The sequence below is a fragment of the Nuphar pumila genome, chromosome 10 (genome assembly GCF_984573655.1).
Source record: "Nuphar pumila chromosome 10, dmNupPumi1.hap1.1, whole genome shotgun sequence".
In the NCBI taxonomy this organism is placed as follows: Eukaryota; Viridiplantae; Streptophyta; class Magnoliopsida; order Nymphaeales; family Nymphaeaceae; genus Nuphar; species Nuphar pumila.
Genome location: NC_143258.1, coordinates 114,598,240 through 114,621,206, shown reverse-complemented (window position 1 = coordinate 114,621,206; position 22,967 = coordinate 114,598,240). Strand labels below are relative to the sequence as shown.

Sequence of the window (22,967 nt, the reverse complement as noted above, 5' to 3'; positions counted from 1 at the left end):
ATATATATATATATATATATATATATATTCAACATAAAGAGACTAGATGCAAAAATTGGCAGCATGTATTTCTATAATATGCGAATCTATGGGTGTCGAACACATGCTTTAAACATGAAAAACCATTGGCATGGTTACATCAAACCATGCATACACAAAATCGCGAATCATGACATAGGTTTAAACATGTTTTTTGGAATCCGATTTTATTTTTCCTTCTAAAATTTTACATGAATATGATTTTAAACTCTTTCTTCCTGTACAAATCTAGAGAGAAACCCGTACCTTAGTTAGTAGATGGAAAAGACTGAAGAACAACGGATGATCGACGAGAAAGATGGATTCTTTCTCTCCTTCCTTTCCTCTCTTTCTTTTCTTTCTTTTTCCTTTTTCCTTCTCTCTCTTTAGAAAATGAAATCTAGAGAGAGAGACGAGTTAGACCCTTATAAATTTTTATTTTTTATTTTTTTTGGTCTTCTAGAGAGAGGGTGACGTTCCCTCTAGAGTCCTCTATTCTTTAGAGGATAGAGTTCTACCAAATGTAGAACTCTATCTCTCTTTGACTTCTCCTATTTATCCTCTTATTATCTTGTATATATATATTTTTTAATTAATTAGAGATCTATCTAGAATACCTATCTAGGTAGAGTTTTACTCGATATAGAACTCTACCTTATTCACCAAATACAAATTTCAAAATTTAATTAATTAATATTTTTATTAATTATTGAATATTTAATTATTAAATATTTAATTATTAAATATTTAATTTTTTAGAATATTCCAGAGGGTGTTTCCCCCTCTAGAAGTCCTCTTGTAGCAAAATTCTCTCTTAATTTAACCTTTAAATTGATTTTAAAGTTTTAAATTGGTTGATCTGGATCCAGATCCAAGATCCAAATCCATATGGATCCAAACTGGACCAGATCCTAGTTAATATGAGTTCTGGACTGGGTCTAGATCCGTATCAACTTGGATCAAATGGATCAGGTCCGATCTGATCAAATCCAGAAAATGATAAAAATAGAGGCATGTCATTTTTTAAAAACGCGATTTTCAGGCCAACCGTAATTCGATTACAGAAAAATGAAATATCAATGTTCTCTGAATTACGAGACGCATCTAACGGTATACTTACCTGATTTTCGCCTCTGAATTTAACCTAAATTTTGCTTGATTTTTGCTTGATTTTAAAGGTTAAAAACAAAAAGTTTCTCAAATATTATTTGCCTCATTTTGGTCTTGTCAGTGGGCCCTAGGCCACGCCCAGACCCAGCTGATGTCACCTATAATTGAGGATATTTTCTATGATTTTTTTATCAACTTTATAAAACACTTAGCCAAATTTCACAATTTTCGAATTTAAAAAGCCATGGAAAAACACACGATATTACACACCGGGTTTTAAAATCTTGGTTGGAACAATCCAACAACTATATTTATAGCTATTAGAACAGTCCAACAACTCTATTGAGACTTCCTCTTATATATAAATAGTGATGAACCTCCTCTTGTTTTTTTACTCTTGTTCTAAAACACTTTCTCAATAGATTTTTTATATTTTTTATGTTGTCTCTCTTGCTCATAAGTGATATTGTGTATGTGTTTGTATCTTGACTCGTAAGTGGTCTTTATTTGTGTATGTTGTACTTGTAACGACCTCAACTCATACCCCTTGAAAATGAGCGTTTTTTTTTAAACAAGTGCGAAAACAATCCCAGAGACCTGGGGTCCTTACAATTCCAATTTCAGCTGGATAACCACACACCACAATAGAGCTTACACTTATCATCACAACCCATAGCAACTCATTATTTATTAATCATGAAAGAAAGCATCTAATAATAATTGCAAAAGACATATCAGAGCTATTTTAAATAACATAAAAGTAAATAACGAAAAAATGAGTCACACTGTTCTTCTGTGAACCGTTCAGCAAGAAGGTGACACTCGTAACTCTCTAAGAAGTCAGTCGCTTCACTGATCACCTGCGACTGCGAAAAACCATAGAAGTAGGGTGTCAGAATCGAAATCCTGAGCACATGTACTTTTAATGAAACAAGTGAGATAAAAGAATACAAATACGATTTCATGCAAACATTTAGAGGAAAACAATTATGCCAACTTCATAATTTTAATTAAGCAATCATGCAACAGATAATAATTTCTAAGCATGAAAAATCATTGAGAAATAACATGGATCACAATTTAAATAAGCAAGATATTAGAGATTAAACATCATGCATCCACTAACATGTAACAATTAAGGGAACAGATAACATATGCATGTTCTAATGCATAACAAACATAGTGCAATGCATGAATACTTTATTATTTTTCATTAAAGTTTTCCTTTCCATATGCATGCCCTATTAAATGCATACAATTTAAGTTTCTCTTTTTAATTACCGTTGCCCGCGAATACACCAAACGGGTAAAATCTCCGAGGTCAAGTTAGGTTCTCAGGGTAGCTTAACATACAATTTGTATTTTATTACTGGGTTCCAAACTTAGCCCTCGATCGATATCAGGAAACAACACCATCCATCGGAATATTAGACCTCCACATCTAATGTCGGGGACACTAGGGACACCCCACGCCCACAAGTGTCATTTCCTTGGTACCAAAACAACAGCTGTGTCAAACACACCACCCCTAGGTAAAGTGATAGACTCTCCCTAAAACCGTGACCAGAAGAAGGAACCTCAATATCGGGTTCAGAGGACAAAATAAAGCACACAGAGTTTTTTTGTATCCTCACAGTCTCCCCAAGATCGGATCTCTAAGATTCCCATACTCCAGATGAAATATCTCAGAACGTATATTACACTATTTTTATTCATTATCTTTTTATTAAAAGCCAATTATTGAGTTTTGCAATTCAACATGCAAAAAACAAGGCAAAAGCTCGCATCTACCCCTGCGAGAACCATCACGGGACTCCTGCCCGTGAAACCACATAGAACAGTGCAATATAGAGCAATAAAATTACATTTGCAAATCAACATGCAAAATTAATAACATAGGCTTGCAAATCAACATGCAACCATAAGCTTGCAAATCAGTATGCACAACTCTTCATGGTCTACCACCCATGACAACAATAGAACAACACAATTAAAACCATGGTATAATTGTGATTTATGCGATGCAATTAAAGAAAGAGCAACCCAAAGCTCAAGGCTCCCCAGGCTTGTGATGTTTCATTTAGACCATCGATGCATCATATGCAAAAATCATAACAATATGCAATTTATGCAATGATAGCAACATGATTCCAAATGCACATTCATTCATACCAATTTAACAATGTGCATGAGCTACCACAGTCATATGCATGTGTTCACCATCCATGTGAAATTGCTTTCATGTAATTACCTAATACACATGCATTCATTCATGATTCATAAGTACATGAGAACATTTATGTAGGATTGTACATGCCAAACACACATAGATTTCATGTATGCACATGCACTTGAAACCAATTCATAAATGCCCGATAATTAAACATGTCTTATAAATGTAGGCACATGAAACTTTTCATTCATAACATATGTTAACATCCACACACATGAACATAACCCGGACTTAGGAATTGAATTTCAGGGTTGCACACATTCATATCATGTATAAACGTATGCCAAAACAAGCTTTGCAATTACTTATTAACAAACATCAAATATCTCACATGTTACAAACTATAAAGCATGCTAACATGTGCCATTAAATATTAAAAAACTCAACTTTATGTGTATAATAACAGATAGAGTTATCAACATAAATTTGTTAACATTGAATTAACTTATGTATGTCCCGTACATGCTTAGACCTTGAACTGTGCCAAAACCCAAAGTTTCTCAACATAAAACAAATTTCGCCTTTCTGTCTCAACTAGACAGATCATGCTGCCACACAGTTCTGATTAAGTGCATATATTATCGTTCATACATCAGTTGACGATTTTAAAAGGCATTTTGATTTCCAAACAAGACACATATTCTCAAAAAGCTACAAATCATGATTTTCAGCAGTAAGTCCAAAATGATAGCCACTACCCTAATAACCATGTGTCCATTCAAGTCTCATTACCACTTGGAAAAACATCACTTAGCAATGTTCCAACTTTGAACATTTGCAATCAATGATACTATGCTTTTTACACCCTTGTGGCTACCGGGCTCTTTATCAGCCATTGGTCATTCAACAGTTGACTTGATACTAACAGTTATCCACCTTTAATTTGCTTTAAGTACACAAAGTTTAATGTCAAGCAAAAACAATGGCTCCTTGAAGAATTAGTCATTCGCATTGATAGAGGCCTTAAACCTTTTAATGTGTAAAGAATAAAATGATTTTGACTTTTATGACTCTCAGCTGAACTTAGAAAACTTCATGAATGTTGATAGGTTCATAATCTCAAAGCAGCCATCGAAGGTATACAGAGGCTTTCTAATAAAGCATTTACAGAGATAGAGCAAGGTATTCCCATGGTTAAGTATATAATTAACTAAAATCCATAATTTTGTTTTGAGGTTGAAAGGTAGTGCAACCAATCATAGGTGAACTGACTCTGTATGTATACATCAGTGTATTTGGCGTTGAGTTGTCCTCAAAGGTCTATAGTTACTGTAATTCTCATATGGGGCTGTAAGTAGATGACCTACTCATAACCGAATAATGCAGAAACAGGAATTTCCAACGAAAATAATCAATGAGAACCAGAAGCTGCTACTTAAAATGAGGAATAACAAAATGTTAGGAGTCTATCTTATAACATAATAGGTTTGCTCAGTAAAATAAATACGAGAATTTGTATCGCCATTTAGCAGATGAAGCCCAAATCTTCATTCATTATCCTTGTATATTTCGTGGTTTATCTAATGCAAATGTTGTACATGCATTCAGTACGTGATGTTGCATACAAAAGCACATAAATAGCAAGGGATTACCTAATTCGTCTCATATATAGATTGTGCAGACATGTATCATTGCATACAAATGCACAGAAGCAAAAAGGCATTTCGTGGTTCACTAAATACAAAGGTTGGCAAGACCGTAGTTCATGCTTGACTAGCATTCTACGAATACTTAATAACCCCCTATTTGAGTCGCAAGCCTGCATTTTTTTTATTATTTGGGTTCATCTCAGTCGAAACCCCTAAATTTGCCGATGTGGGTTTTACGGCAGCCATTAAAAGCAACCCACACACCATGCTCAACCCATAGCATACCCAAAAGAAAAAGAACAATAAACCTACCTGTTCTGGTGAGGAGGAGGTGGCTGACGTGGTTGGGGACGTCGCAGGCGCCGGTGGTTCTGCCGCCGCGCGAGAAATCAAGAGGGAGACGAGAGACAAAGGGTAGGAGAGAACGAGAGAGAGATGAGGGATGAGAGGCTGAGGAGAGCGAGAGAGACAGACTCGAGGTCCCTCTTTGTAGGGGAAAACCCGAGAAGAGAGGAGCTCTCCTCCGGCGGCTACGCTCCGCCTCCCTCCCTAGCACGATTCTTGCGTGTTAGGGTTCGTTCAGAACCCTAACAACCTATTCTTTTATCGGGCAACCCATATCGGGTTGCCTTTAAGCTATTCCATTTTTTTTGTAGGGTGCGGGCCGGGTCTGGATCCGAGATCCAACCGTCCTGGGTCTGCACCTTACAAGCAATATGGATCCATAGGTTGGATCTGAATGGATCCAACTGTGGATCCCTGTATTAAACTCCTTTCTTTTATTATGATTATTATTATTAATTTTTTTCCTAATATATATATATATATATATGTTACATATGGATCTCTTATGGATCCTAGATCCAAAATGCGGATTCCAGCCCAAATATCGATTATCTTGCAATAATTTAATTATATGTTTTTTAAAAAAAAAATGAGGTTCTTACGGTACTTGCCCATAAGAGGCATTGTTTGTCTTTGCCATATTTCATTACAATTTTATCTTGGTTTAACACTTCTAAAGTTCATCCAAGAGGTTTAAAACTTAATCACAAATCTTGTTCTCAGGAAAATATCAGCGACAGAAAATCTCATGATATTTGGAAAAAATGAGTTTTTCCAAGAAAATATTGGTGTGTCTATATATGTAAAATATCTAAAAATAATAGTGAAAACCTTAATAACATAAAGCCTAGGAAAAAGTGCTTTTATCATGTTTATTATTGGGTTAGAAACATGATATTTACGAAACAAGTGGTATTTTGAAAATAGCATGTTTTGGGGGGTAAACTACTGCCCTTTGAAAATATTGCATAAAAGCATGATGTTTCAAAATATCTGCTATATTTATGACTATAGTTTAAAGTTAGATGGCATCTTTCAGCACATAGTGGCCAATTTATTTTTAACAAGCAAAATCACCCTTGATGATGTGCTAAACATCTTAATAATGCCTGTTTGGCCACAGTTAGTTGTGAGTTGGCATATGAAAGCTGCAACTATGTGTGAATTTTCTAGGCAGGAGTTCATAGGGGGATTGCAGACACTTGGGTAAGAATTTGACCGAGTTCTCATCAACTCAATTGTTTACTTTTGCCTTTCAGAAGTATGTGTTTTTATCATAGATTATGTTTGAGAAGTTGCTGACCAAAAGGCATTTGTATGGCAGGGTAGATTCTATTGAGAAGTTCAGGGAAAGGATACCATTTATGCGTGCCGAACTCAAAGATGAACGTATGTGCATAACATTTTTGTGCAAAAGCTCACATTTTTCAATTAGAAAGCTTTGACCGAACTAGTATGTCTGCAATTAATTCTTATGGACTTCTGTACAGGCTATCTTTTATATGGGGATTTATCTGTCAGTGAAATCTCTGGGGCTTGTTTATATTGCTAATAGGTTTTTCAATTTTTTTATGTGACCCTGCAGAGAAATTCCGTGAAATTTATAATTTTGCATTTGGGTGGGCAAAGGAAAAGGTAAATAAAGCTCTCCGTTCTCTTAATATAGTGGAATTTCAGGAATCTCTCTCTCTCTCTCCACATCTTAGTTTACATATATTGATCTTGTTGCGTGGTTTCAAGAATTTGAAAATCCTATGGATATTGGCTTGAAAATTATACAATATGCAAAAATCATGATGTAGAATTTTTGGCTATGATTTAATGGATTGTGTTCTTTAGCCAGGACTTACCATATCATTCAGAATGCAATATTGCAATCTCGAGATTCTCCACCCAAATGTCTTATTTGTTGGTAGATGCGAAAGCAGTAACTTGCACTTGTTCTGGAACCCACTAAAAGATTAGTATATTGGCACTATGTTTTTTAGTTTATTATAGTTTATTTGTTTTAATTTTCTTTCTATATAATTATAGAAATAAAGATCGGTAAATGGATAGAGTATGTGGTACTGAAATAGTGCTTCATCTTATGCACTCTTTGGTTTTGATAGATCCAATTACTGAACTGAAGAATACCAGTTTAACACATTTGGGATGTGTGGCATGATCTGTTTTGCATTTTGGTGGAAAAATTCTATTTTTGATGGGTGATAAAATCAAGCATATATTATAGTAAGGTAACCATTGCCAAAAACCAGGCCAAACCATTATGTTGGAGCCAATGGCACAAACACAGGCTGTGTGTAGCTGGATCATAGAGTTGCAATATCTTGAGAAATGGGGGGTTTGGTTTCAAATCCAACTAAGGCCCATACCAATGTTGTAGTTATCATATTGGAACCCGTATCAGAAGGGCTGGCGATACGGGTGTATCATAAGATACGGAAAAAACCTATTTTAAAAATTACAAAAATAAAAAATACACAAAAATCAGATTTTTTTTTCCAAAAATAAAAAAATCATAAAATAAAATAGAAAAAAAGAAATCAAATTTAAGCATTATGAACAATTAAACATGCACATGTACTGCTATAACATGTGAAACAATGTCGTAAAAAACTAACAACTAACAAAAACAAAAGGTTTACTATTAAAGAGTCACATTAGATAAACAAAAGAAAAAGGTTTTGAGTAAACAAATTATAACAATCACATAATAAAAAAATAAAATAAAATTTAAAATAACTAAATATCATGTCGTATCACATTAAAGATTCAGGGGGTTATATCGTCTCGCATGGACCAGCGATACTGCTATACACCATATTGTTTCGTACGATACTGATAACACTGGGCCATAGAACAGCTTCTCTCTTTCTCTCTCTCTCTCTCTCTCTCTCTCTCTCCGCACACACACGCATAACCGCTTGCTGATGTATAAATGGGAATAAAAGTGAATACAAAAGATTGATGAATCACAAATGCATGTGTATACATACACACACAACATATTGCTGATGCAAATGGGAATGAAAGTAAATGCAGGTGTCCACGCACACACACATGACCTATTGCTGATGTTAATGGGAATGGAAGTAAATGCAGCGAGTTAAAGAATCACATATGGTAGTTAATTATTGTTGTTTCAAGGTCTATGTAGTCAAAATCGGTGACTAGACTAGGCACCTAGTCGCCCTAGGTGTTGGGTCAGTGCCTTGTCCAGGGCACTTAGGCAAGGTCTCAATTTGTTCGATTAGTCCCTGTCTAGGCCACCTAGGCCCAAAATGGTCTTTTTTTTCACCATCTATATATTATATGTTTTTCCATATTTATATATGTTATATACAAACTGTATTTTTTTTAGATGTATATCTACTCTTTTTCTTCAGATATATAAATATATATTCTATGTTTTTTTTCAGATATATGTATATATAGGCTTTATATATACATATCTATGTCACATGGGTACAGGTACGAAGGGTACGGCATGACAATTCTTAAAACAGCGGGTATGGGGGCATGGCTATATATATTGTTAATATATATATATATATATATATATATATATATATATATATATATATATATAATTTTCTGTTTATTCCAAAATATCCGATAGGGGAATTTTGGTCTTTTCACATGTAAATATAAGTTGTTTATTAAAACAACTTGTTTTAGGTTTTATTTTCCTTTTTTTTTTAGAACCATTGGGGATCCCACATATGGAGTCATTGAGGTCCCCAACCACTACCCTTCGTATAGATCACTGTCCAAGTTGTTCAAGAATTATAAAGCCATATCCATGTACCCATATTTTTATAGTATAGATCATAAGGACTTAAAGTTCAAGAATTTGCACTTAAGATGAGATTCATGCTTTATTGTTGTGGAATAAAAAATTTTAATTTGTGGGGGGAGGGGGAGAGGGAATTGGTGGCAATGTTTTGTAAATCAGAGGATTTAATTTCTGCAGTTTATTTATTAAAAACACATGCATTAGATTAGGAATTATTTTTGCTTTTAGGCAGACTTTTAAAAAAACCTTCAAATTGATGGCTCATATACACCAGAACCTTGTAATAAATAACAGTTTTTTTGTTAGAATAACTTGATCAAATAAATGTTTTCAATTTAGTAATAATAAACCATCTTCAGGCTCAGAATAAAAAAATGTCCTAGTAATAACTCTGGTATTGTACTAAACATGTCTTATACCTGTATATCTATGCGACTTAGTGAGGTAGATAGAACATTGTTGAGAAGAAACTGAAGTTATGAGTTCTTAATGTGTTACCTGTTTATTTATTAACAAATGTTTATGTAATTAATTCATCAGGCTAGTTTCATCATATTTGTTCTCGATGATGGTTAAAGGGTAAGCTTTTGTACTTATCCAACCATCAGATGTAATTTTGTGCACAGGCTTTGAGATCTGGTTCCATTGTGTCTGTTAAACTGTCCTCTAATTTCCATGCAAGTGAGAACAATGTTATGAGAAAAATTGTTTACATCAGTTAGGTTTTCATAACAGGCAGAGTTGTAGACTTTTATATATTACACCTAGGTCATGATAATCTTCATGTATTTTTTATCTGGCAGTTGATGGTAATGGATATTTTTTTTATCTGAAAGAGAAAAATTGTTAGTAATCTTATTGTATGTATTTGATGTATCAATGTGCATTCCGTTTCTAAGATTGTCTCAGATCCTGTGAATAATATACAGAGATATGTCATTTTCTGTGTCCTATCAATTTCATCCACTAGAGCAAATTCTTGATAAGTCCTAGTTTTTGAGTGCAGGGTCAGAAGTCGTTGGCACTAGATACAGCGATTGGAATGTGGCAGTTATTATTTGCTGAAAAGCAGTGGCCTCTGGTTGACCACTGGTGCCAGTTTTTGCAGGTATCTTAGATTGCAAATTTTGGTTTTTGGGCTTCATACCTTGTTAATTAAAAAAGTCTATGCCTATCATTCTTCTTTCTAATAATGGGAAATCTCAACCTTTTTTCACCATGCATAGCAATCTTTTGGTGCATTCTTTGCTATAAAGAATTTTGTTCTGTTCCTATTAGCTAAAAGACTGTTCTTTTCTGTATTGGTATTCTTGTTGTAAAAGCCTAGCAATGTTGGTCAATTCTAACGTTGATTTATATTGCTATTTTACTATTGAATTGCATGATGTAATCTGTCTTTCAAATTGTTAAGTGTATGAAAACTTGAAGGCTTTTTAAAACCTGTCATTGTCTGTTGAGATGGTATGTTGTCCATTTGGTTTTTATGTAAGAGATGTAATCGACTTTCGTATACAATGAACTTGTTATGCGTCCTATGTAACGACCCCAAACTCACCCTTGAAAATATCCAGAATTTTATGACCCCCTTTCCCATATTAATTCCATTAGTGTGTGTAGTTGGTGTAATTTATATTCCAATAACACCCCTGATACATGGTCCTTATTAAAATGGACAGAAAAAGACCTCACTTTGTAACAATCATGATTGGAGGTAAATAATTAATCAATCTAACATTCAGGTACATATTAATTTGAAGATGTGCTTCCTCGGTTTGTTGGAGATTGTACTATTGATTCCATGATAATCAACTTATTTACTTGTTACAAAATGATTCTTTCTTTGATGTACAAATGTTAAGTCAGGCTTCCCTATTGCTATATAATGCAATGCTGTATACAGAAATATGAAGTAGCTAAGCATCTCTTCAGATTAGAAGTCCATGTTATGAGCTTCTAACATGTTTTCACTTGTCAACTCAGTTTTATTCAATATGATGGAATCAAGCATTTGAGTTTGTATTTAGCGTCTATTATTAGCTTAGCATTTTGAAATAATTATGTATGGTAAGAAAGTGGCTCATCTTGTATAGTAAGATATTCTCGACATATTGATTCTGCCTTAATCTGTGCATTTCAATAGTCTAATAAATTTATTTTCAGTTGTTTTTTGTTTGCATGATTTTGTCTTTCTACTCCTTTATCCCATTGAAATGGGTTGGTCTGCAAATGAGTCTAACTTGACAAATTTAGGCTGGGCACTGCCTACTGCATCTGATAAGTTTGGTGCTATGTCATACAGACACTTCACTTAATGTGTATCCTATATCAACACATGTCACTTGGACATCCAAGAGCACTTGATGGATACAATTAAACTAACTTCACACATAGTCAATAGTGTGTCATTAACTTTATCTATTTCTTTTTATAATCTTATTACTTCCTTTTTATTCACTTGAGTTCTTTTTCTTTTAAAATTTGTCATCAAGTATATTATATTTTAATTTCAACTTAGTTTTATTATTTGATGTTCCTAATTATAATGATTTAAAATTGTAGTTTTATACACAAACACATACATATACATGTGTGTACGTCCATGTCCCCATGTCCTAGTTTTTGAGAATTATTGTATCCTACTAAGCGTATCCACATCGTATCCCATACTTTCATCCATATCCATCTGACAGGTTTGGTGGATGGACGCTGACTCCATTCCCCTTGAACCTAGGCTAGCTTTGATTATTCCTCACCAGGGTCCACATCCGATTAGTTGGATTAATTTTGTCCTGTCTAATCTCACCACAGATTTACCTAGTGTGTGTTCACTTATTGGGTAAGGTGTGTAAGGATCCAAGCACTTCGCCCTTAGTTTGTAAATTTCAACCCTGATCTGTATATGAATCATTGGAATCTGTTTCATGTCCAAAATTTTTACAAAAGAAAAGAATTTATTTTTCAGATGAGATCCTGATTCAGATGTAGATCTGCCTGGCATAGATCTGGCTTGCATTGAGTTGAACTGTGTTGGACCTGTTCACAGCAGTGACAACTAAATAATGTTACTTTGCAATCACTTTGTTCATGCTTATATATTGTTATCCTGATGGGTGGGATTAAGCTCTAAATTAGCTTTAGCCTACAGTGTGGCCACTTCTCTTAGCTGAGGTTGTTATATATGTGACGTTTTAATCTGATATTCACTTAGGAAAAATTGTTTATGTGCTATAAAATATAACTATTGCCATAAGCCTTAGCCTTTTTTGTTCTTTGATCCAGAGATGCATTTTTTATAGCATTGACTTGGAATTATTTCACATCCGAAACCTTGAAATAATAATGACTTTGGTTGCATTGTGATCTATAGGCAAAGCACAATAAAGCAATTTCAAGGGACACCTGGTCTCAGCTTTTGGAGTTTGCCAAGGTATTAATATGTTTTGTGTGATTGTTTTTGGCTGAGGTTTAACACTTGGGTGCCGGTTTTGACTTTAGTTGTTAAGCGGCCAATAGCTAACATAGTCTGACGACTTCAATGGAGGCTACAATTATGATTCTTAACTAACAAAAACTTGGATTGAGTTGCTAATTGACTTACTGTCAGACACTGGAATCTATAATCAATTAGATTTGTCCTTGGAAGTTTTTGGCCAATGGATCAATCTTGGGCTCATGCCAACTCTTGATTCTGTTTGGGCAAGCTGTAGTTGTTTCACAACTATTTCTTTCTGTTTCTCTAGTTTGCTGCTGCTTCGGCCTGTATTTCTTTCTGATGTTTACGTTACCAAGTTGTCAAACATATTTTGATCATTAGGTTGACAAACTTGTTGGATTTTGCTGATTACTGAGTTCAACGGCAACTTCTTTAATGGATGATGATAAAACTTGTGTTTGCTTGTGTCTAATATTGCATTAAGATTTTAAAGTGTAGGAAGACTTTGCCCAGCTTGTTTCTGGGAGCAGTTCCATGTCTCATCTTTTTCGTGATTTTACTTGAAAAATTGATGGTTGAGAGTCTGCGAATTCAGAATCCATAATTATATTGGTTCTTGTGATAATTTAGTTGAATGATAAACAAAATTTTGTAGGATTTAGCTTTTCCTAAAGGGTTTCTGAGTTTGAGAGCTTATCCAGCCAAATTGCTTATCTTGCACAGTGCCTAGTGCTGATGCAGAGCTGAGTCCTGAGCCTTTGATTCAAATGTGTGTGTGTGTGAGAGAGAGACAGAGACATAAAAATTGGTAGTTCTCTGGTGTTTCACATACAGTTTGTCGATTAGCACACTCAGAATGCACTTGTAGATGCAAAAACATGCTTATCTGCATACATATGTGCACATCCTAGCAATTGTAGCATTTCATGTATGTTTGTGGTAATGTATATACTAAACTAAATCTATATAAGCATGCATTGTATTGTCCATAGTACTGATGTGCCTGCAGACATGCGCATGTATGCACCACCCACTGTGCACATTTTGCAAACTCATACATGAATAAATGATCTCTGCTAATGTCACATTGACATGTCATTTTGTGGGATGTAAGGGGCGACACGAGTCAGACACATTATTACATACTGGCACAATTCTGGCACATATAGACATTATTTTAGTATATTTTAATACTTGATAATATTTTTCAAAAATACTTTTTTATATATTAAAATATCAATTAATTTTTTATTGATTAAAAAGTTAAAAAAAATCCATTTCACCATATTCTATTTTTCAAATTTTTTTTGAACTCATGTATCGAACTAGTCATGTGTTAGCTTGTACACCAATGTTGTAATTATCGTATCGGAATGGCTGGTGATACAGATGTATCGTCCATATCCTATTGTCCGATACAAAAAAAGGCCCATTTTAAAAATTGCAAAAAAATACAAAAAATCAGAAAAAGTTTCAAAAAATAAAAAATCATTGAATGAAATTAAAGAAAATCAAATTTAAGCATTATAAACAATTAAACATATACATGTATTGCTATAATATGCGAAACAATATTGTAACAAACTAACAAAACAAAAGGTTTACTATTAAAGAGACACATTATATAACAAACAAAAGAAAAAAGTTTCGAGTAATCAAAGTTTCATAATGTCTTCCACTAATTACAATAAGTTCAAAAGTTGAATAATGTGTGTTCTGTTAAATTATGTACATTAATCATATTATGTAATATATATATTTTATATATATATGGTAATACATATACATATATTAATATATATGTATATGTATCTACTCAAATATATATATATATATAAAATATATATTTCTATTTATTTTGTCATAAGGGTAGTTTAGTCTTTTCCCTATTTTTGCGCACATTCACTTTTCGGATGTGACTGTAATTATGTTTCTTTTATTTTTATTTTTCTTTTTGTTCTTTTTATTTCTTTTTTGGATTTGTACCTAAAAGGTACCTTGGGGGGCCCACCAACATAGTCGTTGGGCCCTCTCCAACGGTCACATTTGTGACCGTTGGAGGGGCTCCAACGACTATGGGTGGAGCCCCTCCAAGGCCCCCTTTAGTGATGTTATAAATAGGGGTTCTCCCCTTTGTATTTCTTCATGGCTTTGAGTCAAAGCCCAAGTTCTCAATAAATTGATTCCATTATTTTATGCCTTTGTGCATTTGTGAGTTATTTGTGGGTTGTGCTTTTTGTGCACAAGTGTTCTAAAGTGTTCTTATTGTGCTTTCGTGGTGGGTTCAATATCAAGAATATTAAGGTCTTGATATTAGTATCTTGTTGGAGATACTTTCACATGGTATCAGAGCCTCGTTGGAAGAAAGAAGATCGTGCATTTCGCCTCTTGTGAAGCACCTCGAAAATCGTGCCCTCAAGCTAGTGAAGTTTTTGAGTAAAGCATTTGCTCCGGGCAATATTTTAGAAGCAACTTTTGTCAAGAAAAGGTTGAAAATCCGTTAAGGTACGCTTTATTTTTCATCTTCTCTTCTCCATAATGGGTGAAAAAGACTCCCACTTCTCTCTTGGTTTTAAACTTAGTGGTTCAAACTACCATGTTTGGGCCGGCAACATGGAAGCCCACATCAAAGGGAAAGGTCTTTGGGGTTATGTTCAAGGATCCATATCGGAACCCGAACCCAAGCTTTCTATTATAGAGAAAGGGGAAATCAAAATTCTTGAAGGAGAAGATAGACAAAAGGCCTTAGAAGAATATTCCAAAAGGCATGATGAGTGGGAAATGAAGAACTTCAAAATTTTGTCTTGGATTTTTTCGTCCGTTGAAACCAAGATCAATGCCAACATCATCAAATTTAAAAGGGCCTCCGAAGCTTGGTTATACCTTGAAAAAATGTATACGTCAAGGGACTTGTCTCACAAATACTACCTCCAAAAGAAAGCCTTGACTCTTCAACAAAATGATTTATCTATTCGGGAATATTTTGCCGAATTATCATCTATTTGGGACGAGCTTGCCATGCTCGAACCAAAATGGAGTGGAGAAGCTATTGAGTTAAGGCACAAACAACTTGAGGAAGATCGTTTCTTCAACTTCTTAAATGGTCTTAGACCCGAATTTGAGCAAATTCGGTCCTCCCTTCTATCGGCTTTTACCTCCCCATCTATTGAAGATGTCATCACCAAGCTAAGTGGTGAGGAAACACGTATGGGGATTAGTAAAAATAACCCAAGCATTCTTGCTACACCTTCTCAAAATGACTATGAAGTGGTCAATGCCGTGTCAAGACCCGGTAATAATTTGAAGACCTACAAACCGCCCCATTTCAAAAATCAAGGGCAAAATGATCGATATGGCAAGAGAGATTATAGCAAATTAACTTGCCATTTTTGTAAAGAACCGGGACATATCAAACCAAATTGTCCTAAATGGAAGAAATTCCTCGCCGCGGCTTTAGCATCCCAATCGGAGGAACGGCCTTCAACATCGAATGAACCTCTTTCGCTTCATCAAATTATGGATGCTCTTCAACCTCTTCTCAAAGGAGGCACTTCTGGAGCCGCCATGTCATCTTCTTCCTCTCTTGGTAAGACATCTTGGCTACTTGATTCTGGTGCTTCGTTTCATATGACTCCAAGTCATTGTTTTCTCTCTAATTATTCTGAAAATCGCCTTCCATCTTTTGTCTCAACCGCGGATGGAACCCCTCTTGAAATTAAAGGAATGGGTAATTTTGAAAAACAAGATTTTTTTATCCCAAAAATTCGTTTTATTCCAAAACTAAACTTAAATTTACTTTCCGTTTCTCAACTCTCGGACTATGGTTGCGATATAAAGTTCTCTTCTAATAAATGTTGGATACAGGATCGCCAGTCCGGGAAATTGATTGGGGAAGGCTCTAGGAGAGGAGACCTCTACTATGTTGATTTTCTTAAAATTCCCAAGAATCAATTTTGTAATGTTGCTCAAAACAAAGATATTCATGTATGGCATAAGAGATTGGGTCATCCCAACATTGTTAAAATCTCTTATTTGCCTTTTGTTAAGAATCTTTGTAATGAAAATTTTGTTTGTAATGAATGTATTCTTGGAAAAATGAGAAGTCTTCCTTTTCCTCAAAGATCCATGTTTACAACAAAACCTTTTGAAATCGTTCACTCCGATGTATGGGGTCCAGCTCCGGTGATATCCAAGGGAGGTTTTTCGTACTATGTTATCTTTGTGGATGATTTCACTAGGTTTAGTTGGATATATTTTCTTAAACATAAATATGAAGTTTTTTCAACTTTCAAAACATTTCATATGATGGTTTTAAATCAATTCAATGGAAATTTGAAAATTTTTAGAACTGATTCAGGTGGCGAATACCTTTCCAATGAATTTAAAAGCTATCTTGAAAACTATGGAATTCTTCATCAAAAATCTTGTCCCAAAACCCCCCAACAAAATGGGTTGGCTGAACGGAAACATAGGCATATTATTGAAACCACACGAACCTTGCTCATTTCTCAAAATATACCGAAAAAACTCTGGGCGGAGGCTGCTCTTACCTCTGTCTATCTCATAAATAGACTTCCATCTAAAAACTTGAACAAGATTTCCCCGTTTGAAAAATTATACGAAAAAGAACCTGATTATAGCAGGTTAAGGGTTTTTGGATGTAAATGTTTTGTCCTTACTGATAAAAATGACAAACTCTCCCCTAAGGCCATTCCTTGTGCCTTTCTTGGTTACTCTGAAACTCATAAAGGTTTTCGCTGTTATGATGTTAAGAGTGATAAACTTTATGTTTCCAGAAATGTAAGCTTCTTGGAAAATGTTAGTGGTTTCGAAAAACTTGAAACTAATGATGAGAATATAGATTATTCTTTTCTGTTTGATTTGTTAACTGAAGATGATGATACTAGCGATGATGAAACAAATCTAAATGTTGAATCTCATACTGATCAATCCATTAATGAAGAACCACATAGAGATCCTATAACCTACTCTCATAGAGATAGGAGTACTTTTAGAAGTGCTCTCGAAAGATATGATAGTGAGTCTACCCCTTCAAGTGAAGGAAATCTTTGTAGGACCGAAAGATCAAGAAAACCCCCTTCTAGGTTCATCTCATATGAGTCTTTTTCACCAAAATATAGAGCCTGTCTAAGCGTCATTCACTCGTACATAGAACCTAGGGATTTTGAGGAAGCACGTAAATACCCAGAATGGATAGTTGCTATGAACAATGAACTTGAAGCCCTAAAGAAAGCAAGAACCTGGGAGTTTCAAGACCTTCCTAAAGATAAGAAAGCAATAGGGTGTAGATGGGTGTTTAAAGTCAAAACTAAGTGTGATGGGTCTCTTGAGAGATATAAGGCCCGCTTAGTTGCAAAAGGGTATGGTAAAAAATATGGGATTGATTATGAGGAGACTTTTGCCCCCGTTGCACGGATGGTCACCGTCCGATGTCTTATAATTGTTGCTTCAATAAACAAATGGAACATCTATCAGATGGATGTTAAGAATGCGTTTTTAAACGGAGATCTAAACGAAGAAGTATATATGGATGTTCCTCCTGGAATGGAGTATCCTAAAGGGAAAGTGCTTCGTCTTCGGAAAGCACTGTATGGTTTAAAACAAGCTCCCAAAGCTTGGTATGATAGGTTTAACTCTGTAATGTTAGATAATGGTTTTTCATCATGCTTTACTGATACTGCTTTGTTTGTTAGAAAGTCTAATGCAGGGATTGTTATTCTGTTGCTATATGTGGATGACATGCTTATTACTGGGAGTGATTCTAAAGGGATTAAAAGCATAAAGTCCATATTAAAGGATAAGTTTGAAATGTCTGATTTGGGTTTCTTAACTTATTTTCTGGGTATTGAGGTTGCATACTCTCATAGAGGGTACTTTTTGTCTCAAACTAAGCTTGCATCTGAGATTATTGACAGGTCAGGTATTACAGATGATAAAGTTTGTGAAACTCCTGCTATAGTAGGAGCAAAAATGAAGATTGATGATGGTGTTCCTCTCTTCGATCCTACTCCCTACAGGCAACTAGTAGGCTCGTTGATGTATCTAAGTATCACCAGACCCGATATCTCACATGCGGTGCATACGACAAGCCAATTTCAGCATGCACCAACTTCTGTTCACATGGGTGCTATCTTGCGTGTCGTGAGATACCTAAAGCACACTATTAATAAGGGAGTTTTTTTGTCTTCCTGTTCTGAGTTAAAATTAATTGCTTATACTGACTCTGATTGGGGAGGTGACCCAAATAACCGTCACTCCACCACTGGTTTTTGTGTTTTCTTAGGAGACTCATTGATCTCATGGAGATGCAAGAAGCAGCAAAAGGTATCTCTATCATCAACTGAAGCTGAATATCGTGCCATGGCAACTACTACCATGGAAATTGTTTGGATTCATCAGTTGCTGGAAGATATGGGAATCAAAATTGAAGGGCCTACCAAGCTTTGCTGTGACAACAAAAGTGCGATTTATATTGCTAAAAATCACACTTTTCATGAGCGGACTAAACATATCGAGATGGACTGTCACTATGTTCGGGAGGCGTATCTCCAAGGAATCATTGACCTTCCATATGTCACGTCCGAGTATCAGTTGGCAGACTTCTTCACTAAAGCCTTGTGTGCTCCGCGCTTCAACTTCCTTCTTAGCAAACTCTCGGTCATCCTGCCCTAAGTTTGAGGGGGGGTGTTAAATTATGTACATTAATCATATTATGTAATATATATATTTTATATATATATGGTAATACATATACATATATTAATATATATGTATATGTATCTACTCAAATATATATATATAAAATATATATTTCTATTTATTTTGTCATAAGGGTAGTTTAGTCTTTTCCCTATTTTTGCGCACATTCACTTTTCGGATGTGACTGTAATTATGTTTCTTTTATTTTTATTTTTGTTCTTTTTATTTCTTTTTTGGATTTGTACCTAAAAGGTACCTTGGGGGGCCCACCAACATAGTCGTTGGGCCCTCTCCAACGGTCACATTTGTGACCGTTGGAGGGGGCTCCAACGACTATGGGTGGAGCCCCTCCAAGGCCCCCTTTAGTGATGTTATAAATAGGGGTTCTCCCCTTTGTATTTCTTCATGGCTTTGAGTCAAAGCCCAAGTTCTCAATAAATTGATTCCATTATTTTATGCCTTTGTGCATTTGTGAGTTATTTGTGGGTTGTGCTTTTTGTGCACAAGTGTTCTAAAGTGTTCTTATTGTGCTTTCGTGGTGGGTTCAATATCAAGAATATTAAGGTCTTGATATTAGTATCTTGTTGGAGATACTTTCACATGTTCTTCCATAATAGTACCTCTCTTCTTTCTTGTCTTCACTAATCATAATAAATTAAGAAGAAATTTCTACCTTTTTGTTCCCATGGCTTATGAAATAAGTGAATAGGGCTCTACTAAAGCCTTATTTACGTAAAAGTTGTCACTAAAAGTGAAAAAGGATCCAAAATAAATTACCTGAAAATTTTCAACAAAAAAATTGTGGAAAAATAGCCACATCTTACGGGCAGTGCAATACGATACAGACCAATACACTGCATTTCTGATTCGAGGGGGTATATCGTATCGCATGGGCTAGCGATACTACGATACACTGTATTGTATCGTACGATGCAATGCAATACTGATAACATTGTCATACACGTCTATATAACATATTTTGAAACATCTTGAAAGAAAAATTGAGTTTGATATATTTTTGATAATCCATCAATGCTTTTGGCCACTCATTTGCGGTTTGTTGCTGATTATATGTCCATGTTTATGAAGTCTTTGGCAGATCAATCTTCTATGAAATAATAGGTTTGTTGCTTTTCTTTCATTTTTCAATTCCATAAATGTCTCCAAAGCAAGAAGAGCTAATGACCGTTCTTGGGATTCTGGCTACTTGATTGATTTGGTGCGAGTGCTTCAAGACATCAAAATGCATGTTGGGCTCAGGCAAAACAAATCCCAATAATTTAAGCGGACATTTTTTTCTTTTATTTTTCTTGTTTATCAGAAAAAATAGGAATTGAATCCAAGGTTCCTTTGATGTCGCTTACACGAGTCTCCAGTTGGACTTCTGGTAACTTTTGAGAAGTATGCACCATTTTTTTTCTGTTCTTTTTTGTTTGTAATCCACAATCAGAGAAATTGAACCCAAGGCATCTTCTTGGTTAAGATATTGCATTCGTTGCCTTTTGACGACCAAGTCCAATCTCCTGTTGGCAACTTTACTGGTAATAATTTAGATTTGACCTTGGTACTGGATGCATTCCAAGTTTTCCAACTTCCTTCGTTAACATATGCTGCCACCAGGGGTTGAATTATTTACATCTTGAGTTTATTGCTTCACACAGAATGTTGACCCCATGCTATCCAATTACGATGCTGAGGGTGCATGGCCGTATTTGATCGATGAGTTTGTGGAGTACCTAACGGAGAATGGGATCATTCAAAGGTGTGGCTGAGATGGATTATTCTACAGATTGTGGAAGGTGAAGTGTTATAATAACATATGCTTGAGTTTGGCTTGCACATATAAGTGAATTAAAACTGCTTCACAGGAGTCATCCTGTTGAAAAGAACATGAACCTCAATATTCTCTTGTTAAAGAAGTGGGCATCTGCAAAAAATGAATGTGGGCAGTGAGTCTGCGATTCTTGCGGGTATTTATTCTGTTTGTAATCCTGTTGGGAATCTAGTGAATTTTACCTTAGTAGAACACGCAAATCTAACTAGTCTACATGTAGATAGGCTGTGCAATGCTCAAGTTTCCGATTCCTTGTTTTATATATTTGTTTTTGTGTTTTTGTTCCATATGTAGAGTCTTGTATAAATTGCAGGTTCTGATGGCCTTTAGATGGAGTTGAGATGTTCTTCACCTGCTCTGTAAGCCCTTTAAATTGAGGGGATTGGTTGACAATGTTGATCACACATGCACTCCATTCCTCAAAAGTTTTGATCCCATGGAAAATGGTTTACAGTGGAACACCATATGGGACGTGGCCAATATTGGCAACAAAGCGATAGCAATTGCTGTTCGTATGAAAATTAAAAGGGAGGCTGCATGTCTTTGATGGTGTTTCTTCACTTGGGCCACGCCTAGAAGTGGTAAAATTTATCATAGAAAAATCAAATCTTCCAATCATATGAAAAGCACGAGGCATATGACTTGGAAACCACCATTTCTCCAGGAAAATTTTGATAGGTATGGATGTGAATCACGATGATACAAGTACTTCTATACAAAATCTAATACTTTTTTTTACTCCTCTTTTCCCTTGGGAGACTTGTATGAGTAGTTCAAGTATGGTTTGGTAACAGGTTGAGATGTTTTTATAATTGGATCTTACATTACAGTTAACAATAAGTGCATTGTGATCCAAGAGGAATTTTTTAAAGATAGTCCACTTGGATTATGGGGATTTGAACTAATTTTCTTATTCGGAAAATGATTGTACTGTACAGTAAAAATGACGGGTTTTCTTAAAAACTTCACAATTTGCGATATTCTCTCTATGTCCAAAACCGTAAATAGATTGTTTAAATGTCTCTTTTACTTTTTGCATGCATGAAATTGATGTTCGCGTGATATATTGCTTTGCTCTTCGAGTGTTGCATACACCCACTTGAAATAGGGTCTGCACGTTTTTTGCGGACTTTACGAAGTTCGCATAAAATTACTTGTGAACTTTCTGTTAAACTTGAATAAAATGAGGAAGTCCGCATATTTTATGTGGACTTGAAAAAGTCAACACATTTTATACAGACTTTCTCAAGTCTGCGTATATTTTATGCGGACTTGAGAAAGTTAGCACATATTTTGTGCGAACTTTTTATATTTTATGCAGACTTTCTCAAGTCTACTTATATTTTATTGAGACTTCTTCATCCTTGCCTATGTTTGTTGTTTGCTGTTTAGGATGGACCATTTGTCTTTCGGATGACATTTATCTTCAATTGCTTATAAAAGCTAACATCATGATCCATTTCTTTCTTTTTTTTTTCTGTTTTTTTAGACTTTTGGTGCAGGCGATTAGAGAATAGTATAGAATAGACAAAAAATGTACAATCTTAGAGGTTTTAGAACATGTTTCTATTCTGGTTTTGAAACTCAAAAATTTTTCGGTTCTGATTCAAAACATGAAAGTTATAGGCTTGTGTTTCAGATTTTCAACCATTGCAAAAGTATAAGTTTTTGACATCTAATGAGAGATGCAAATATGTGAGCAGAGAGAGATTGTTTTCTGCAAAAAATAATCACATATTTGAGAGGAAGTTTATATATATAAGAGAAGTTTGCATGTGTTAAGGGTAAAAAGGTTTTTTTAAATTCAAATATTTACGATTTTGGACATGAGAGATAATATAAAAAATTATAGTTTTTTTAAAAAAATACAGCAAATTACATTCATT

General features: G+C 34.9%; 1 protein-coding gene across 1 annotated transcript in view; it reads left to right on the top strand.

Annotated features, from left to right (window-relative positions):
• Positions 1–21,341, top strand: part of LOC149827990 (uncharacterized) — a 74,662-nt gene extending 53,321 nt beyond the window's left edge. The window contains exons 6-11 of the mRNA XM_090019784.1: positions 6,419–6,501; positions 6,620–6,684; positions 6,881–6,930; positions 10,101–10,202; positions 12,462–12,521; positions 20,909–21,341. Coding sequence (XP_089875910.1) covers positions 6,419–6,501; positions 6,620–6,684; positions 6,881–6,930; positions 10,101–10,202; positions 12,462–12,521; positions 20,909–21,019 — 471 coding nt within the window. The 3' untranslated portion in view covers positions 21,020–21,341. The remainder of the gene's footprint in view (positions 1–6,418; positions 6,502–6,619; positions 6,685–6,880; positions 6,931–10,100; positions 10,203–12,461; positions 12,522–20,908) is intronic.
• Positions 21,342–22,967: the final 1,626 nt, after the last annotated feature.